Here is an 18,551-nt window from a genome sequence, read left to right on the forward strand (position 1 = left end):
TTCCCACTCATGGTTGGGCCAGGCAGTTATGGACCCAAAAGATTTCTTCAGCCAAGGCACCAGCAAAGGCGGTGCGGTAACTGAGGTGTATCCCTGACTCGCCCCCAGCCTTCTCTGTCCCAGCTCCATCCCCCTCGCAGATATCACCCGAAACTCGCCGCTTTTCCCTTGGAAAGCACAATTTGGCGATGAAAGCCAGGCAGGAGCCCTCACCGCCGGTCGGTGACAGGGCACGGTCCCAGGGAGGACAAACCGGGGGGTGTTCCCGGCCGGCGGGCGCTGCCTCGGGGACCAGCGCTGCCAACTTTCTTTCTGCATCGCCTGGGCTCGCTGGGACGCGGCGTCCCCGCCGGAGGGGGTGGGAGGAGGAGGTTCAGGCTGTTGGGCGGCCGTCCCTGGCCGGGGCCGGGCTCTCTCGGGGGACCGGGGGGGCCCCGCTGTCCCCGGGAGCGCGGCGGCCGCGCCTTGACCCCGTCGGCACCGCCAAGGTCACCGCCCCGACGGGTCCCCGGTCCCCCGGCCGCTGCTGTCCCGCCGCCGACACTTGAGAGTTTAAAGAGGCTTTTCTTCCCCGGGAGCGGCGCCCGGGGGAAGGGGAAGGGGCAGGAGGGGGCAGGCAGGAGGGACAAGCGGGAGGGGCGGGGAGAGGCTGGCAGGGCAGGAGCCGGGCGGGGTGCTGGCTCCAACTGGAAAGGAACCGGTCCCAGCCCAGCCGGGGAGGCTGCGGGAGAGCCGGCAGCGCTGGGCATAGCACACCGGCCCCGGCCCCGGCCCCGGCCCCGGCCCCGGCCCCGGCCCCGGCCCGAGCAGCCGCCGCTCGCCATGGGCACCGCGCCCCGCGTTAGTGCCGCGGCCCCCGCGGGGCGGGCGGGAGGATCTCCCCGTGTCACATGTGGGACGGGAGGCTCGGAGGGGGACCTGCAGCCTGGGCGGGGGTCAGGGGGGAGCGGGAGAAAGCAGCGGGGCTTGGGGGAGATGGATGCAGAGCCAGTTGGTGAAGCGGGCATGGCTTCCCGGAGCTACAGTCTTGCTGGGCAACCCACTAATTCTGAGTTTGTACTGTAGGCTGGGTCTGTGAAGGCAGGGAAGATGCCAGAAGGGGAGAAAATGAGACAATGTAAGCAAGAAGAGGAGCAGCAGCAGAAAGAAGAGGAGCGGGAGGGTCTCATCGAATTCTACAGTTCCTACCAGGAGCTATTCCAGTTCTTCTGCAGCAACACAACCATCCACGGGGCTATCCGCCTGGTGTGCTCCAAAAAGAATAAGATGAAGACAGCCTTCTGGTCTGTTCTCTTCTTTCTCACCTTCGGCTTAATGTACTGGCAGTTTGGGATCCTCTACAGGGAGTACTTCAGCTACCCTGTCAACCTCAACCTCAACCTTAACTCGGACAGGCTGACTTTCCCGGCCGTGACGCTGTGCACCCTCAATCCGTACAGGTAAGAAACAGGCTGCAGAGATGTTGACTGCTGTGACTTTGATGGGTGTAGGAACACGGCACAAACTCACTGTGGTTCTCCTCATGATCCTCGACTGCCCACTGTTGTAGCGGTGCCGGTGGAAAGGACGCTTTTCAGAGGGAGGCCTTTGCTGCTGCAGGGCACTCACAGTGAGGCATGTGGGTTTAGGCAGCGCTCCTTGGTGGTGTATGTTAGCAGGCTGCAGTGTAAAGTGCCACAGGGCTAGAGCAGATTTACTTCTCTCCTGCAAGATAGCCTCCAGCAAGGGGTTAGATTTACAACTCGTGGCAGGAATGCCCGGAATCACCCCAGCAAACTTTGCTGCCTGTCTTATTCAGAGCTGTTTGTGTGCTGGTTTTCTCTCCCCCCTCTATAGATACAGTGCCATCCGAAAGCAGCTGGATCAGCTGGACCAAATCACCCACCAAACACTGCTGGACCTCTATGACTACAACATGTCTCTGCCACAAAGCGACTGGTCCACAGTGTCCACACAAAGACGTAGCTCAAGGAGCCTGCTCCATCATGTCCAGCGCCATCCTTTGCGGAGGCAGAAGCGGGATAACTTAGTCAACTTGCCAGAGAACAGTCCTTCAGTGGACAAGAATGACTGGAAAATTGGCTTTGTTCTGGTGAGATCCCTAGATACCCTGCGCCCTACCCACTCCAGTCTCTGCCTGGCTACTTTTGTCTTGTTAGACCCTTGGCCATGCCTCTCCTTACGTAGAAGTCTGATTAATCTCCACTGGCTATTGCTAATGACAGATAAAGGTAGAGCTGAATCCTTTGCTCCATACAGTCCCGCTCCCCAGATTCTGCCCCTGTCCATGTCCCAGGCCCCAGGGGACATGTCCGTGTCAGTGTACATCTCTTCCTAAGAGCAGCGAAACCTTGTCCTTCCTGAGGGTACATCAGCCTTGCAGTTGCCTTTGAGAGCTGTTTATCAGCATCAGCTGCTGCATTGCCCAATAATAGCAAAGGAGAAAGTATTTGATGGTCCTGGGCCGCCTGAAATGTGATCATGGTCGCAACTGCTCTTAGGTAGCAGCTTCCTCGCCCTAGGGTATCTGTGTTTGCATTTAAAAAGGCACTGAAGGACTGAGGCTAATCACTCTGCAGTTAACTGGAGTTCCCACAGGATCACAAACGTTTTTCTGGACACACCCTGAAGGAAGGGCTCCCCACGCAAGAATTTAAAGCTCCTGGTTTTATACCAGGTAGAATTTATGTGCAGATTGCCCTGCACACCTTGCTGCCTCCTGGGTTTTACTCAGCCTCGCTTATTCACCTGGCGTTTCCCTTCCACCGAGGAGCTGCCCTGTGTTTTCCCCATACCCTGCTGATCACCTGTTGGTCACACACAGGAGTTCTGTGTAACTCTTCACTGCCTCGGTCATCTCCTGCCTGTGCTGAGGGAGCACAGCTTATCCACAGGCAGAGCCTTGTCTCCTGGACAACAAGACTTCTCTGACATGGCTGGTTTTCTCCTTCTTAACAGTGCAATGAAAACAACGACTGTTTCCATCAGGCGTACTCCTCGGGAGTGGATGCCGTGCGGGAATGGTACAGCTTTCACTATATCAATATCCTGGCGCAGGTGCCTGATGCAAAAGCCCTGGATGAGTCTGACTTTGAGAATTTTATCTATGCTTGCCGCTTCAATGAGGCAACGTGTGACAAGGCGTAAGTAGTGGAAACATCCCTGCAAACACTTGTTTTGTGCCTGGGTTCGAGGGGAATCGAGGAACCCACATTAGAGAACCTCTTTTCTGAGGTGGGGTCGTTCCTTGTTCAGCTCCCATTGTGTCAAATGATCTTCCTTGAGTCTTTTCTGTGGGTTGTGCTTATCAGGGTCACAGGTTCATCCAGGTTCACCTGGAACTATGAACCTCAGAGGATGATTTCTCCTTTTTCTGGGTTCCACACAAATGAAATAATTATACTGGTACAAACGCCAGAGCGGGCACAGATGTACAGCGTAGAAGTATTTTTATTCTACTCTCCACAGTGGTAAAGTGGTACATATCAGCCCACATACAGGAAGAAGAGAAGAGAGAGTTGATACAAAAAGAAAGTAAAAAAATATCCCACTTTTCTCCTGCCATTATTGGTCAAAAATCCCCAAGGAGGTAGTGGAACGAAACCCATCTGCAAGGGAGGAAAAGGGGTAGGAAAAGCTAAGAGTTTCATCAGTATTAGGAAGATAATACAGTAATTGCTAGCACTGCTAAAACCCATTTGGGCTCTGAAAAGCAGTATGAAAAACCTCGTGGAAAAACCTGTCCAGCTCCGGGACATTTTTTACAGCACATTTTAATTGCTTTTCCGTGTTTGGGCGAGTTTACATAACAAATACTGCCCATCTGCTGTAAGCCCCTCTCCCTGCTGATGGAAAACAGAGTTGTTCCTTTCAGAAATCCCTTCCCCTTGATTTCACAGCCCTTCTCATTCTGTGTTAATGTTTATCTTCCCCTCTCAGGAATTATACCCACTTCCACCATCCCTTGTATGGGAACTGCTATACCTTTAATGACAACAGCAGCAGCCTGTGGACATCCTCGCTGCCTGGGATCAATAATGGTGGGTGAGAGGCACCCCTTGGTGAGTAAGGAGAACAGCTTAGCTCTGTTTTCCCTAGGAGTTATGGGCATCCTGCTGTGCTTAGTACTGGTGGTGGCAGATTGCAGCCCTGCTCTGTCTCGCCCAAGCTGTTTTCACCCATGTGGAGACAGCTGTCTCATGGACATGGCTGTCCCTCACTGCTGCCCACTGAACTCTCTCTCCCTCAGCAGTGCCTGATCCTTATGCTCTTTGCTTCCTCTGGTCTTGTGCTGGCCCTTCCTGAAGTCGGCTGCTGAGCCACAGTGCTGTGTTCCTGGTCTTCACCTTCTCCTTCTCCATTTTCCTCTTTCAAGAAACTGACCTATTTGTGTTCCTAAACTCCCTGAAACCTTTCTAGGCCAAATCTTCAGGCTTTTCTTCCATCCGGCTCCAAGTCTCTCCATGAAATCTCTCTCAATTCCCAGTTGTGTTTTTTCTCAGCCACAGTGATGAAATCCAGTTTTCTCTGGCCTCTTCTGGAGCCTCCAGCTTTGTCACTGGCCTCCCTCCAGCCACTCTCTATTGTTGCCAAGCTTTGGTGCAGCCCTGGTTGATGTCTGTCTTTTCCTTTATCTCTTTCAGACTCCCTTTTAACCACCCTGCTCTCCCTCCTCTGCTGCACCACAGCTGGCCATGACCTCCCTCGCTCTCTGATATTCCCTCAGGTCTCTCTCTGGTGGTGCGCACCGAACAGAATGATTTCATCCCTCTGCTGTCCACGGTGACAGGAGCCAGGGTCATGGTCCATGACCAGAATGAGCCAGCCTTCATGGATGATGGGGGTTTCAACGTTCGTCCTGGCATCGAGACCTCCATCAGCATGAGAAAGGTGAGGAAGCAGAAGGGGTGAGAGCTGTGGATGGGAGGTTATGGGGAGGTTCAACCTGTGGACCTAGTGTGTGTTTAAGGGAGGGGATTAATCACATGGAGTGAAGGGAGAGGAAGAACAGCTTGCTGGACTAGACAAGAAGCATTTGGCTGCAGTATATCAGTGAACAATGAAATGGGGGCAAGCAGGGGGAGCTGGCAGCCCGAGGAAAGCATAAAGAGCAGATACTGATGGATGAGCAGTGCAAGGCATGGGAGAGTGGGAAAAGCACAGCCAAGTGGCAGTGTTCTGTGCAGTGAGAGTTTGCTGTTGCAGGAGATGACCGTGCGCCTCGGGGGCAGTTACAGTGATTGCACAGAGGATGGCAGTGACGTGCCAGTGCAAAATCTGTACTCATCCCGCTACACCGAACAGGTAACTCGCCATCACCCCTCCTGGGCCACCTTGTTTCCCTACTTTCCTGAAATGCTTCAGCCCCCTAACGGCCATTCCTTTCCTTGGGCTGTGTTACTAGTATGATATGATACAGGCAGCAGTGGGTTTGGTTCCCTTGATCAGCCTTTTCCACCTTATGTGCCTCCCAGGTCTGCATTCGCTCCTGCTTTCAGCTCAACATGGTAGAACGCTGTGGCTGTGCGTATTACTTCTATCCCTTGCCCAGTGGAGCAGAGTACTGTGACTACAGAAAGCACACGGCCTGGGGTAAGTGGACAGCAGGGACAGCAGAGCTCATGCACCACCTCAACCTGTTTGGTCCAGCCCATGTCCCAGCACACCTCATTGTCTTCAATGAGCTTCCTGGTGTGGGACATCCAAAAGACAGTCTTGTCTTGGATGATTAGCCCCTTGTGGAAGGAAACCTCTTCTGGGTTCCCTTCGCAGTCACACATCACCTTTTGTGACACTGTGAGCTTACCTGGATTTACTTCCTTTGCTGTTCAGGCTACTGTTATTACAAACTGCTGGCTGAGTTCAAAGCTGATGTGCTGGGCTGTTTCCACAAGTGTCGGAAACCTTGCAAGTAAGTTATCATCAGTCAGGCAGGAAGATTGGAAACTATTCCTAGAAATGTTGGAAAGCATTCACTGACCAGGCAAAAGCTTGAGTCAATAGCTGAGCTCCAGCCTGAAATGGTATTTCTCCCATCAGGAAGCCAGAAGGGCTGAGGAGCATCAGGGCTGGCTTAGGGGTGAGCTCCCAAGGACTGTGCATTCCACATGGTGGGAAGTGGGTGGAACTTCAGCATGGGAGGGAATCTCCATGTGTGCCTGGGGATGGCGAGACCTGGCCCTGTGGCTCCCATAGCTTCAGAGCTAACACAGCCTCTGGTCTCGCAGGATGACAGAATACCAGCTGTCAGCTGGATACTCCCGCTGGCCTTCTGCTGTCTCAGAGGTAAGCAGAGGGTGTCCTGGCGCCTCAGCACTGCTCCCACCTCCCATTTAGTCCTTCCTCAGCTGGTACTAAACCTGCAGGAGGTGACTGTGATCATGTAACACAGTTTATTGCACTTTCATTTCAGGACTGGGTTTTCTACATGCTTTCACAACAGAACAAGTACAACATCACATCCAAGAGGTGAGAGCCCCTAAACAGAGACTGTGTGCAAATGAGAAACCATCCCAGTGCAGTGTGTGTGTTGGAAATGTCAGAGTCACTGATGGGAAGAGATCAGGCATGGGACCTGTGGACAAGGCCAGTGGATTTGAGTCAGAATAGATATATACTGAGACTTCAGCAAGAACTGGGGACTCAATGAAAAATTTTGAAAGGGTTCAGATGCTGATATGAAAATAGTAAGCCCCAGGCACTTGCTGTGTGTTCTGGAGTCACAGGAAGTGCTTGTGGAAGAGTGGGAAGGAGAGCTGTGCAGGAGCTTTTGCCACAAACATTGGGTTTTACAGGGCCGTGTCAGAAGTGCACTGTAAGTACCAAAGGTTGTATTTAGTGCAGAATGAGGGAGCTGCAGAGATGGGAGAAAGCCTCTGGGTGGTATGTGTGGGAGAAGGATGGGATGCAGAAGGGGACAGAGATAATTTGGTGTGGTGAAGAAATGCAGGGATTGTGGAGTTGGGGTTACTGAGCATCATCTTTCATTCACAGGAATGGAGTTGCCAAAGTTAATATCTTTTTTGAGGAGTGGAACTACAAGACCAATGGGGAGTCTCCAGCCTTCACGGTACACGCTTTACTACCACATCTTCTCTGGCCACCCATTCCCCCACGATGTCCCTCCACTGTGACAAGCTTTTGTTCCAGCACCATTGCTGGATATTGAGTCTCTTCCTGGGGCAGGGTGAGGGGAAGGCCCCAGTAACACAGGGAAGAGGGAACACGCAGGGAGGCAAAAGTCCCAGACAAGGGCTGTCCTCATTGTTCTTTCTCCATCTCCTGCAGGTAGTGACTCTGTTGTCCCAGCTTGGGAACCAGTGGAGCCTCTGGTTTGGATCCTCTGTCCTGTCTGTGATGGAGCTTGCAGAGCTGGTTCTGGATTTCATCGCCATCACCTTTATCCTGGCCTTCCGCTGGTTCCGCTCTCGGCAGAAGTTCTCCCCGCCGGGACCCGCTCCGAACAGCCAGGATAACACTGCTTTCCAAGACGAGGCACCAGCTCTCAGTGCTCCACATCGCTTCACTGTTGAGGCTGTAGTGACCACGCTGCCATCCTACAACAGCCTGGAACCACGTGGGCCAAGCAGGGACGGTGAGGTGGGACACGAGTGAGGCAGCTGTTCAGACGGGTGGCAATTGGAGCAAAGGTTGCACACTTTGTCTGTGGGGCCTGCGCTTCCTTCTTTCTGGGGTGCTGCACATGGACCATAGCAAAAGACTGCTCCATGGCTGGCCTGGGCTCATTGCTTTCACTTCTGTAGGCAAATTCTTCAGTCTCGTAAAATGCTATTGCTCTGGGGATCACCAGGCTTGAGAGTTGATCAAGTGTATGTACAGGGGAGATGTCCTCTTGATTTCCTTACCCTCTGTGCATGTGCACACCTTGATGTGCATGCATGCTTTCTTTCCCCTCCAACAAGGATGCTGCCACAGTTCTGGTCTGTCATTCATTAAAGAGGTTTGACAGGTGTGACTGGCCTCCTCTGTGGTATGACAAGGAACAGGAATGGAGTCTCAGCTGGGCTACAGATCTCTCAACAGGCTGAGCTTTGTTAAGCTTTCACTAAACTGGTTGCTTTTCCTCATTCTTCATGTCCAGCTCTGATCCCAAGACTGTGTCACCTACCCTCTCCTCCCCCAAGGAGAGGCTACTTGAGACAAGAGCCACTGGCACGATCTCAATCTGTATTACACACAATGCTCTGGAGAGGTGCTCAATGCTTGCTGCCAGTCCCAGGCCTGGGACAGAACACTCCTGGCAAAGTAAAGGCTCCCTTTTCAAGCTGCCTTTGTGGCATTGGTAGATCTTGGGTGTCCCCCCTTCCTTGGGATACACCATACATGTGTACATCCAGCTGTTTGATTGTTTGCCAACAACTCCGGGACAAATTGATCTCTACATTTGCTTGGCCCTCCCTGCTTTCTTCCGGAGGGAAACAAAGAGAGCTTGGCAGGATTATGCACACCCCCCAAAAATCCCAAACACTACCTCTGCTGCCACAGGGTCCTGCAAGAGAGGATCGGAGCAGCGCAGGTCATGCAGTGCCTGCTCTGCTCCACTCAGCCCTTGTCTGCTCCACCCACAGAGACTGCTTCTTCCTGAGGGAAGCACAGGAAAGTACTGCAGGCTTTAATCAAAAGTCCTTCCAAGGAAAGCCTTAGCCTATTTAATTGGACCACATAGGCAAAAATGGTCCTCTTCTCAGGAACTAACTTGGGAATCTTTGCACAAGAGAACACGTTTCTTGCAGTGAGCTTGCCATACTCTTTTCTTACAAATACTCAGACTTCTGCTGCAATGGTGTTTGCACTGCACTTTATGGGGCATCAAGAGAGCAAGGGTGATGTCCTTAACAAACAGGATTATCCACTTCACAGGACAAACACAGATACCAGAATTTAAGCAGTTTAGGCAAAGACCTGTGGTACCCTGTACCAAATCACATTGTGAACACCCACTATTTGTTAATCATAACAAAAGAAAAACTTAAAGTTATTTTAAAAATTAAGGTAGATACACTGCCCTTGGGAAGTTGGAAGGGTTTACTGCAGTATCTAAATGTTTGCCTAATTTTTCCCTTTGAGATGCTAAACACGTGCTGCTTGTACTGCTCTTGCCTTGATTACCTAAATGCACTTTTCAATTCCCAGCAGAGAGTGATTTTATTCTTCTTCACATACACAAATGCTATGTTCTTTATTGCACAAATAGACATGGTTTTTCAAATTTTATCCCAGTGCTCACCTGATGACTCTTGTTTGAAAGTGAAGATAATGTCTCTCTGCTGGGAATAGAAGCAAGTAATTCAGGGGGTGTCCTTCAGCAAGGGTGGCAGCCCAGCAGGAGGGAGAGTCCTGCAACAAGCACTTAGAGGTGTGGGAACATGTATTCCTCCTTGGGGGCCCCCACTTGAAAAAATATCAGAATTTCTGCAAACATGAAAAAATCCATTTTCTGTGTCTGATTTTAAATGGAATAAAAAAGAGTAATGAATGAAATCTCAAAGTTGCCTCAGTGAAGGGACTTTCATGTTCTGTAAAAGCACTGCCCAAGAGGCAGAGCTAAAAGCTAGGTTTAGTTGCTGAAAGTAACTGGCCACAATTAAAACACAAAAACAGGCAGATAGAGGAGCTAGGATGCTGCACCCAGTTCTTGGTCACCAATTCAAAACTGCAGACTGATGCCTTGGGTATTTTCTAGCACATGAATGAGCAAAAACCTGACACTGGACACAAAGCTGTTTGCTTCACAAAGCCACCTTCCAATCAAGAAAGGAGAAAGAGCAGGTGCAACACCTAAAACAGTCTTTGTATACCATAAACATACGATGACTCATATGGTAAGCATGATCTTTCCTGAGTATCCAAAGAGTGAGACACAATTCTTCACATCACAGAACTATAAATAACCCTGTAATAACCATAAAATTGATGAGACCTGCTGCATCATGCATAGTTAAGTGGGTGATTAAAGCAAGATTAATCAGAGGCATAACTACTTGAAACACTAAGTTCTCTTCATCATAAAGAAATACAGCTGCAGAAGGTGGTCATGTATTTCCTGGGGGAAGCTTGAACCGTATTCTATCTCTTCTGTAAGAGCATTAAAATGCAAAAAAAAAAATGAGCTTTGACTGATGAACTCAAAGTAATGGCACCATTCAGGATAGCTGTAAATCCAGAGTTAAAAGCCTGTACAAACGTGAAGAAGCAGTTATACAAGTTGGTAAATAGATTAGCCCTCCCTGTCCTGTGAATCAGTGCAAAAATTGCCATCTTGGGAGAAATCAGGTGATTGTTCCAGAAATAATCCCTACATTTCTTGTAGGCTGACAAGTCCACAAATGAGCTCAGCAGATGTATAGTGAGCTTGGTCTGGCTGAGAACAAGAGGCAAGGCCAGCAGTGCTGGAGTAAGAGCCCCAAAAATGGGAGTGTTTCACTGAGAATGTGAAAAAACCTGGAGAAAAGGGAAGAAAGCATGCATGCATGGGGATCTGCAGGTCAGCAAAAGGCAAATTAAAGGTCTGAGCTGGAGTGAATTTGTACAAGAGGAGAAAGTTGAGGGGATGTGAACGCTCAGTAGTCACATGTGTGTTAGAGGCATAGCACAGTTATTTTGAGGACATGGAAAACATGCAGGGAACAGCTGAAGGTTGTGTCTTTTTGGACTGAGAACAGATACCAAAACTATTGTTTTTCCATAAGAATTAAGGTAATAGAGGAAATGCAGGGAAGTACAACATAAGTGTCTAGGGAAGCTAGAAAAAAAATGAGAAAGCCATCACTTGGGAGAATAAACAATATATTTAGAAGAACTAAACCCTGCTTACTGGAAGGCTTAGAGAAGCTGGACAGATAGGTCAAGGTTTGTCTGCACAGACTGAGGTCAAACCAAGAAGGAATTTGAGCAAAGGGTTACCAGGCTCTTGGGACAGGTTCAATAAAATCTAAGGGGTTACAGGCTACATCAAGAAATGAAAAGGGCAGCAGTGCTGTGGGTGAAAGGACACAGGAACCACAGAGATCAGGAACATACCACAGGCACAGCCACATTCAGTCACAGTTCTTTGTATTTAACAATATGCAATATTTAAAGGGGGCTTGTAAGCACAAGAGGGCAAAGTGCCTTCAGCTTCCAAGTGCATGCAATGAACTAAAAAAAGCTTATGATCTTTATTAATCTTTTAATAAATTTATGGCAAATTTATTTTTTAAAAAAAATAGTACAAAGGCTTTTGGAAAAGAAGCCTGGGAAGAAAGAACATAAAAAGAAAGTGTCATTTTGTCCTCTGCAGAAATCATTTAATGGGTCTGTGCACTGAAGGAAAGGACATTATGGGGCTGTTCATATTTGAAACCTGGGGAGCAAGTAAGGGTGTTCTGAACAGGTGTTGCACTCTATCTCAAGCAAAAAATAGGTCAAAGATTATCAGGAGTATGGAGGCTCAGGTATCCAACAGACATGGCTGAGTTGCCTGTTTGTAAAACCTGTATCTTTATCTGTTACATCTCTCAGAAGAATTATTTGCTTAGAGGTCAGAACAAAGATAAAACCTCCCCATTATTACCTCTCTTCACCAAGTTAAGGCTTCCAACCCCAGTGGATACATCAGAGCAGGGACCTCTGTCACTTCCCAAGGAAGCTAGGTTCATTTAAAAAGTGTTGATGCTGCATTCCGGCTCTGAAGGAAAATCTGTCTTCCCAGCCATCATTTGGTTACTCTCCAGCTGAGACAACAAACCCCACCACTGATGAGAGCCTGCAGCCTGCTTTGATCAGCACAGAGACACCTCAGGAGAGGCCAGAGCAATGCCTCAGGCATCTAGAAATATGAAGGTTTAAGGTATATCGATTTAGGAGCAGTATAGTTGAGGCTTTTCTTCCACCACATCTGAAGACATCAGGATGAAGCAGCTGCTATGGGAGCTGCACATTGCACAGAATGGTTTGGTTTGGAAGGGACCTTAAATATCATCTTAGTTCCAACTCCCTGCCATGGACAGGGACACCTTTCACTAGACAAGGCTGCTCAAAGCCCAATCCAACCCAGCCTGGAACACCTCCAGAGATGGGGCATTCATGGCTTCTCTGGGCAACCTGTTCCCATTCAAAGGCATGTTAAGCATGTTCCATGTTTAAAGGCAGAGCTTGAGTTTTTAATTAGACATATGAAGAACTATTCTCCCAAAGCCTTGGCCTTGCTTTTGGAGCACATTTTGAACCCTGTTTTGTCTAGGATAACAAAGTGCAGGAGCAGCAGAAAGGCTGATGCAGTAAAGGATGGCACCTCAGAAGAGCTTCCGGTAGAACATGGTATTTCAATGCCTTCCAGAGGATTTATGGTTAGGCATGCAAGTCTTTGCAGACATCCACAACATGACTCATGAACTGGGCTCAACCCTGGGACAACCTTCAGCAGTATGTTCAGTCCCAGCTCTGTGCTCCAGAGCAGCTGCCAGCTTTGGAAAATGACCATTCAACACCCAGCCTTGGCTAGGGACTTGGACACTGCATCATCAACAGTCTAAAAATGCATCTGTCCTAAGAAAACATCTTCCCCATCCCCCTACATGAATGAGGCTGAAAACTAACAGGAAGGCAACACACAACACTTGGCAGGAATTGTAGCACAACTAGTTTGTTTGGGTTGTGCAGGCTTGAACTGTGTGGAATTTTAGACTGTACATGCTGCTTTAGTCCACCAGCCAGTCCAGACACCTTCCTTTCCCAGGAAGGCTTCCATCTTTGAAGAATTACTCTAGCTGCCTTGCTCCACATTCACCATTGTGAGTTGTTCTGGTGAGTTCGTTGTTCTGGTGTGATTTTGGTGATGTTTAAGACTGGATAATGATTGATCATAAGGGAACCAGAAGCCACAGGGAAGACTGTTTTACAAGCCAGCTTTCATAGCAGTAGGGGCAGATAAGGGCACAAGTATCTAAATTTAAAAGAAGTCTGCACTGGACAAAGCTCTGTCATTTCCTTTTAATTAGTTTCAAGGGTACAGTGAAGCTGAACAAAGGGGCACTTACCTTTATTCCAGCCATGCTCCAAGATACGCTGTGAACAGCATCCTGCTCTTGGAGGTCTTCATTTGGGTCCTGAACTTATATTCCAGCACCAATGGAGAATTGTTTCTGGGTTTAAGGATCGGAGGTTATTGAAATCTAAAGGCAGCACAGCCTGAGAGCCAGAGCTGCCACTAACACACTGATGCACAGGAAGGTAGTCCCCTGACCAGGACAGTGGCTGGACATTTGGTGGCTAAAAGTAGACTTGGCTTGGGCAGCCTCTTCCCCCAAAGCTGCTGGTTCACACATCTTGTTACAGACTTACCAGAGTCAGTCCAGCACAACTGGAACTACCATCACTTTGCAATGGGAAACCAGCCACTGCTTTGAGGGACAGAACTTCAGGTACGTGTATGCTATGGAAGCGACAAAAGAAAAAAAAAAGCCAAAACCAGTTTGGCATCCCAACCCCTTCCCACTCACTGACAGACCAGACAGACTCAGTAAGGTGGTAAATTGTGTTTCTTAGAGACCATTAAAAGTACAGGAGCTGATTTCTAGAACATGCCAGAGGAGATTACAGTTGTGATTGTAGAGGAGGTAAATAAACTGCACGTGCATGAGTGGCTGCGATGCCGTGGGCAGCAGAGTCCCTTGCTTTTACTAAGAGGGCCTTGGTGATTTGTTTTGCCCATGCACAGAGAGACAAAGGAGAGGAAAGGGAGCAGACACACAACATCTAAGGCAAGGAAATTAAAGAGACAGCCTAGGGGGACCTCAGCTCCCAGAGAGACAGGAGGAATGGGGCACCAAAGGCTTGTTTAGAAGAGTTCGAGAGAATTGCTGGTCTGGGGGCCTCAAGCTTGTAAGCCTACCCCCTAAAATGAGAGCAGGAAGTAGCACAAGCAGGCCCTGGCTCCTCTTCAGTAGATGCACTTCTGACCATCCATCACATCTCAGTTCCACAGGGAATTAGGGAAGTGCTCAGGGGACGAGGGCTGCTTCACTCCAGATCTTCATCTCTGCCCTCCCCCGAGGTGAAGAGGAATGGAATTGCAGGGAGATGAACTCAAATGAAATGCCGGGGCATGGAAGTGAGCATGCAAAACTTAGCCCCTTTCCAGGTGCCCTGGGAGGTGGAAAGGGGCTTCCCCAGCACACCCAATGAAACAAAAAGCATCTGCTCCTCCCATCTTTTGTACTTTGCTCTTATCTGGGAATTCCACTGATGTCCTCCCTGCCTCCTCTTAAGCCTAAACAGATCCCAGTGTATTCTAGAACAGAGGCAGAGCTTTCTAAATTAAAGGAGTACCCTCTTTCCAGTCTAGATTACAGGCTACGGCTCAGCTTGTTAAAAAAAGTTAAAAGACAAGATACACATACCTCAGAAGACTCTACAGAAACAGGGCAGCTCATTTAACCCATGTCTGACAATACATTCAAACAACTCACAGCTCTTGTTACTTTTGATGGAGAAGAACAAGGGAATTGCTCACAAAGCCACAAGTTTACTTCCATCAGAGACCACCCCTGGACCTAAATTCAAGAGAACCCATAGCAATTAGGAGGATTCAGTTCAATAGGCAAGACCTCTAGAGACCTAAGTTGCCAAACTGGGACATCTGATGTCACTTTGCAAGATCCATGCCCAGAGCACCATCTCCCTTTGAATCCCCAGCTAACCATTTCAAGGTTTTCTAACTCCTGCTGAAAGTTAGGGCTTTGTGGCAGCAGAAACAGAGCAGATATTCTTAATCAGAAAGCTGTGCAGCTCATTCAGTCTCATCTGGAATACCTCCAGTCCCCTTCACCTCTATCTGCTATGGCAGTGAGCTTCCTTGATGTTCAACCTAGGCACATAAAAGTAAAACACCAATTCCCATTTTTCCACTACTCCAAAGTCTTCCTTCTGGAGAGCTACAAGATAGTAGGAAGCTACAGGGTCCTGGCTTGTGTGTGCATAGATGAAAGGCATATTTGGCACTCCCCACCAGACTAATTGCTGTTCTTTTGTTCCTTGTGGAGGGAGACTTTACTCCCACACATGCCTTTTAGATAGTGGCAATGCTCCTTTCATTGAACTGTGTTTAGCCTTTTGCACTTGACTGAGGTAATCATGTAGGCCCTCCTTTATAAAAACTGAAATGGCCATGTTCAGGCAGCAAGTCATCTGGAAATGAGGACAGGCAGAATAAATCATTTCTTCAAGTGCTCACCTCTCCATGGCTAGAGAAATCTACATCACTACGTGTAGCTTAGATGGCTCACAGCCACTGGCCAACACAAACTAGCTTTTATTTCAGAAGCTCAATGAAAAGCTCAAGTCATGCTGCCACTCTTTTTAGGCAGAACACTAAAGACTCTCACATGCTGAAGTCCTTCATCCCAAAAGGCACTGTGTTAAGGCATTCTTATTTTGCTAGAGTTCACACAGGCACTATTTGACAAGCTTACACCCAAAAATAAACACAAAAAGTTCCCTGTAGAAGAGCAGGAGCAAATAACTACCCACTCCTCCTCAACTTCCCTTTCCTCTAAACTTAGAGGATGCTCCCTAAAGCTGCAGCAGCTATTGAAAAATCTATCTATGTTTAGTAAGCAGCTCAGAGTCCTATACACAAGATAAAACCAATAAAGAAATCAATGAAGAAGCTAGGTGAAAGGGAAGGAAAGGGAAGGAAAGGAAAAATTCAGAGGCAAGAAGAGACAGGCAAGGTAATAGGGGACAGTACGTTGCAGACTGAAGACCTTTTTTAAGTAAAAAAGTAGACTGGAGACAAAGCAACACAAAAAAGAAAAAAGAACAAAAGGGCAAGTTACACCAAAGGTCCCTCAGAGAACTCCAAACCACCCACCAGGGCAGGAATTTGCCAACCCACCCACGCCAGGGTAAGTGCCCCTCATACTTACAGGTTTACCTGACCTGGCAGGCAGAATTCCCCATTTCTACAATGATGGCATCCCCCATTCCTCATATGCTAGGTAAAGCATACCATTTCCACACTAAGTGAGGGAGTTCCAGCACTTCCACCTCCCTTCCCCAGAGACTGGAGATAACACTTATGCAACTAAAACCCTCGAGATCCCAAACCAAAAAGGAAAAGTTTAAAGTACTCTAGAGCTGGTGTTTCCTCACCTTTGAGCCTGAGGTTTTTGGTACTTACTTGCAATCACCACCACCACAATGGCACCAATCACTCCCATCATGATCATCATCTGGAGAAAAAGATTGTCCAAGAGCAACACTCAGAACAGACTGACAAATTCACATCCTTCCTGACAGCCAGGGAACGTAAGCCAGGCCCTGAAGGTGTGACAGCCGAGGCCTCAAAGCCTTCCCACAGTGAAAGAATCTTAAGCATTTGAAATTGTTACTAAGCCCCAGCTACACTTGCAAAGCCCTGCAGGAGAGGGGTAGCCCAGTTCCCTCCTGATGAAGGAGATGATGGTACTAGGAAACTCACCTTGCAGTTCTTCCACCAGTACTTCCTTTTCAGTTTTGCTGCACTACTTTCAAATATTGAGGCACCAGCCTGAAGTGCATCTGCCCGGTTATCCAGCTCTGACAGCATCTCATCTCGTTCCATCACCTTGTCTACATTTACACACATTATATCAACCACCTGCAGGAGGGAGAACAGTGGGAGCAGTTATAGGGGTAAAGACAGTTGAAAAAGAGGAGTAACTTAGCCAATAACTGATGTTGTGATACTAAGAAACAAAAAACATAAACAAGGGGGGGGGGGGGGGAAGGATCAGGGTAAGAAAGAAGTTGTTTCAAGTCACTGCCTACTCTGAAATGAAAAAAAACCCGAGACTCACTGTTAAAATATCAGTTCAATACACTCCAGCCAGGTCCTCAGCCTCACATTCTCATCTGCTTTTAAGAGCTCTCCATTCCAGCAGCACGCCAAAGCCACCCTCCTCATGAGAGGAGTCATATGCTCACTTCCCGAGAGCTGCAAAATTAACTTATGAGCTTCATGTTGCTGCCCCGGTGAGGCACAAAGGCGCTACTGCGCGTCAGCAGCCAAGCCACTGACATTGATCCCGGGAAGCCAGGCAAGGATTCCCCCACATCACCGCACACGCTGTTCCCTTGAAGCAGCCCGCAGGGATTAAGAGCTGTCCTGGATGCTGTACAGCTTTATTTCCATAAGAGATGCACGATTACGAGGTAACAAAAAAAAAAAAAAAAAATCTAACAAGCCTGGTCCGTGGAAGTCGTATCTGGAATTAAGCAGCTTTTAAACATAAAGCAATTTCTCCTCCAGCCTCTTTAATAGGTTTGCCGCCCTATTTTTGAGTATCGAGTATTAATTAATTTCTGGCATTGGCATAACAAAAGGAGCCACCCCTCCGCCACAGACACTGGTCAAGAACATCGCTGCTGCAGAGCAGTGGGAGAAGGGTCCAGGCATCCCTCAGGGAAGCCAGCCGGGCTGGCAGAGCTACTGACCTCCTGCACCTGGGCCTGCGTCTGCTGCAGGCGGCGACTGCTGCTCAGATTGGTGGGAGCCCCGGGGGGACCCCCACCGGGGGCTGCCCCTTCGGGAGCTCCTCCTTCGGGAGCCCCTCCTTCGGGAGCCCCGGGAGCAGGCTGCTGAGCTGGGTCAGACCTAAGGAAACACACACATGAGCCAAGACAAAACTCAGCCGCTCGAGAGAGAGCCTCCCCAAATCCATGCGAACCCGTGTCCCCAGGCTGGAGCAGTGCTGGCAGCAGCCTCGGGAGCCCGCAGCCTCCCTGGATGCCCCCGGACCGGGAGCAGGCGGGCTCGTGGGAGAGCCCGAAGCAGAGGCAAGCCCAGGGGTCACCGGGAATGGAACCAGCCCCTTGTCGAAGGAGCTTGCGGGTGCGCCCGCGCCAAGCACTGCGGCCTCCCGGGGGGAACAGCGACCTGGCCGCAGGGAGGTGACCAGGAGACAGGAAAGGAAGATGGGGAAAGAGGGACAGGGAGGCAGCGCGGGGACACTCCGGGAGGGGCACGGCAGCCACCGGGCCGGGCACAGCGGTGGCCGCCAGACAGGCTAGCTCCAGCTGGGGCCCCGCACATCACCGGCGGGGCACGGCCCGCACACCCACGCACCCACGCAGTCGGTGGGGAAGCAGGACCGCCCGGGGGCGGTGTGGGCAACCCTGCCTGCGGCTGCTGCAATGCGCCACCCGACCCCACAGCCGCCGGCCAGGACACGAGCTCTGCATTGACCCCGCTCCCGCACGGTCCAGCCACCACCCCCACGCCGCGCCCCCCGCAGCTCGCCCACGGCCGGTCGGGCGGACACTCACATGGCCTGGCCGGGCCGGACAGAACGACGGCACACCCAACACCGAACTTCACACCCACAGCCCCGCGACCCCCACTTATAACCGATGGGGCCCCGCCCACAGAGCCAGCAGCCAATCAAAAGTTGTTTCTCGGGAGCGGCAGCTCGGCACCGCCCCTGGGCTCCTCCTCAGCCAATCAGCGCTGCGCGCCCTGCGGAAACGGCCACACTATTGGCCCCGCCCCAAGGGCGCCGGGGACAAGCCCC

At 49.9% G+C, this 18,551-nt stretch overlaps 2 protein-coding genes across 5 annotated transcripts; one reads left to right on the forward strand and one right to left on the reverse strand.

The window, feature by feature from the left end:
* The first annotated feature begins 408 nt into the window (after positions 1-408).
* On the forward strand, positions 409-9,496 carry SCNN1A (sodium channel epithelial 1 subunit alpha). Of its 2 annotated transcripts, none has more exons than XM_048294073.1 (13): positions 409-488; positions 1,066-1,439; positions 1,837-2,092; positions 2,959-3,143; positions 3,940-4,040; positions 4,727-4,890; positions 5,206-5,304; positions 5,475-5,592; positions 5,833-5,911; positions 6,228-6,285; positions 6,413-6,468; positions 6,994-7,069; positions 7,288-9,496. In XM_048294073.1, exons 2-13 carry the CDS (start codon positions 1,090-1,092, stop codon positions 7,612-7,614), a joined length of 1,869 nt encoding a protein of 622 aa, XP_048150030.1. In that variant the 5' UTR covers positions 409-488; positions 1,066-1,089; the 3' UTR covers positions 7,615-9,496. The 2 variants fall into 2 exon arrangements, with proteins under 2 accessions (XP_048150030.1, XP_048150029.1); XM_048294072.1 differs by lacking the exon at positions 409-488 and adding an exon at positions 722-840.
* VAMP1 (vesicle associated membrane protein 1) lies at positions 6,379-18,410 on the reverse strand. 3 transcript variants are annotated; one of them, XM_048294076.1, is made up of 6 exons: positions 18,307-18,410; positions 17,476-17,635; positions 16,481-16,639; positions 16,181-16,232; positions 13,342-13,432; positions 6,379-7,985 (listed from the first exon to the last, which is right to left on the reverse strand). In XM_048294076.1, coding segments are annotated over exons 1-5 (459 nt in total). In that variant the 5' UTR covers positions 18,309-18,410; the 3' UTR covers positions 6,379-7,985; positions 13,342-13,346. The 3 variants fall into 3 exon arrangements, with proteins under 3 accessions (XP_048150033.1, XP_048150032.1, XP_048150034.1); XM_048294075.1 differs by lacking the exon at positions 6,379-7,985 and having other exon boundaries at positions 12,821-13,432; XM_048294077.1 differs by lacking the exons at positions 6,379-7,985; positions 13,342-13,432 and adding an exon at positions 13,521-15,786.
* Positions 18,411-18,551: the final 141 nt, after the last annotated feature.

This window comes from Corvus hawaiiensis, chromosome 2 (assembly GCF_020740725.1).
Source record: "Corvus hawaiiensis isolate bCorHaw1 chromosome 2, bCorHaw1.pri.cur, whole genome shotgun sequence".
NCBI classification, from domain to species: Eukaryota; Metazoa; Chordata; class Aves; order Passeriformes; family Corvidae; genus Corvus; species Corvus hawaiiensis.

Bases quoted from the DNA above. Each gene is read 5' to 3' on its own strand.
- VAMP1 (XM_048294076.1), bottom strand. The intron at 16,640-17,475 runs GTCAGTAGCTCT...TCCCTCCTGCAG, and splicing joins CGCAGGCCCAGGTGCAGGAG to GTGGTTGATATAATGTGTGT. The intron at 13,433-16,180 runs GTAAGTACCAAA...TCGCTTCCATAG, and splicing joins TGTGGTGGTGGTGATTGCAA to CATACACGTACCTGAAGTTC.
- SCNN1A (XM_048294072.1), top strand. The intron at 4,041-4,726 runs GTGGGTGAGAGG...ATATTCCCTCAG, and splicing joins GCTGCCTGGGATCAATAATG to GTCTCTCTCTGGTGGTGCGC. The intron at 5,305-5,474 runs GTAACTCGCCAT...TGTGCCTCCCAG, and splicing joins CATCCCGCTACACCGAACAG to GTCTGCATTCGCTCCTGCTT.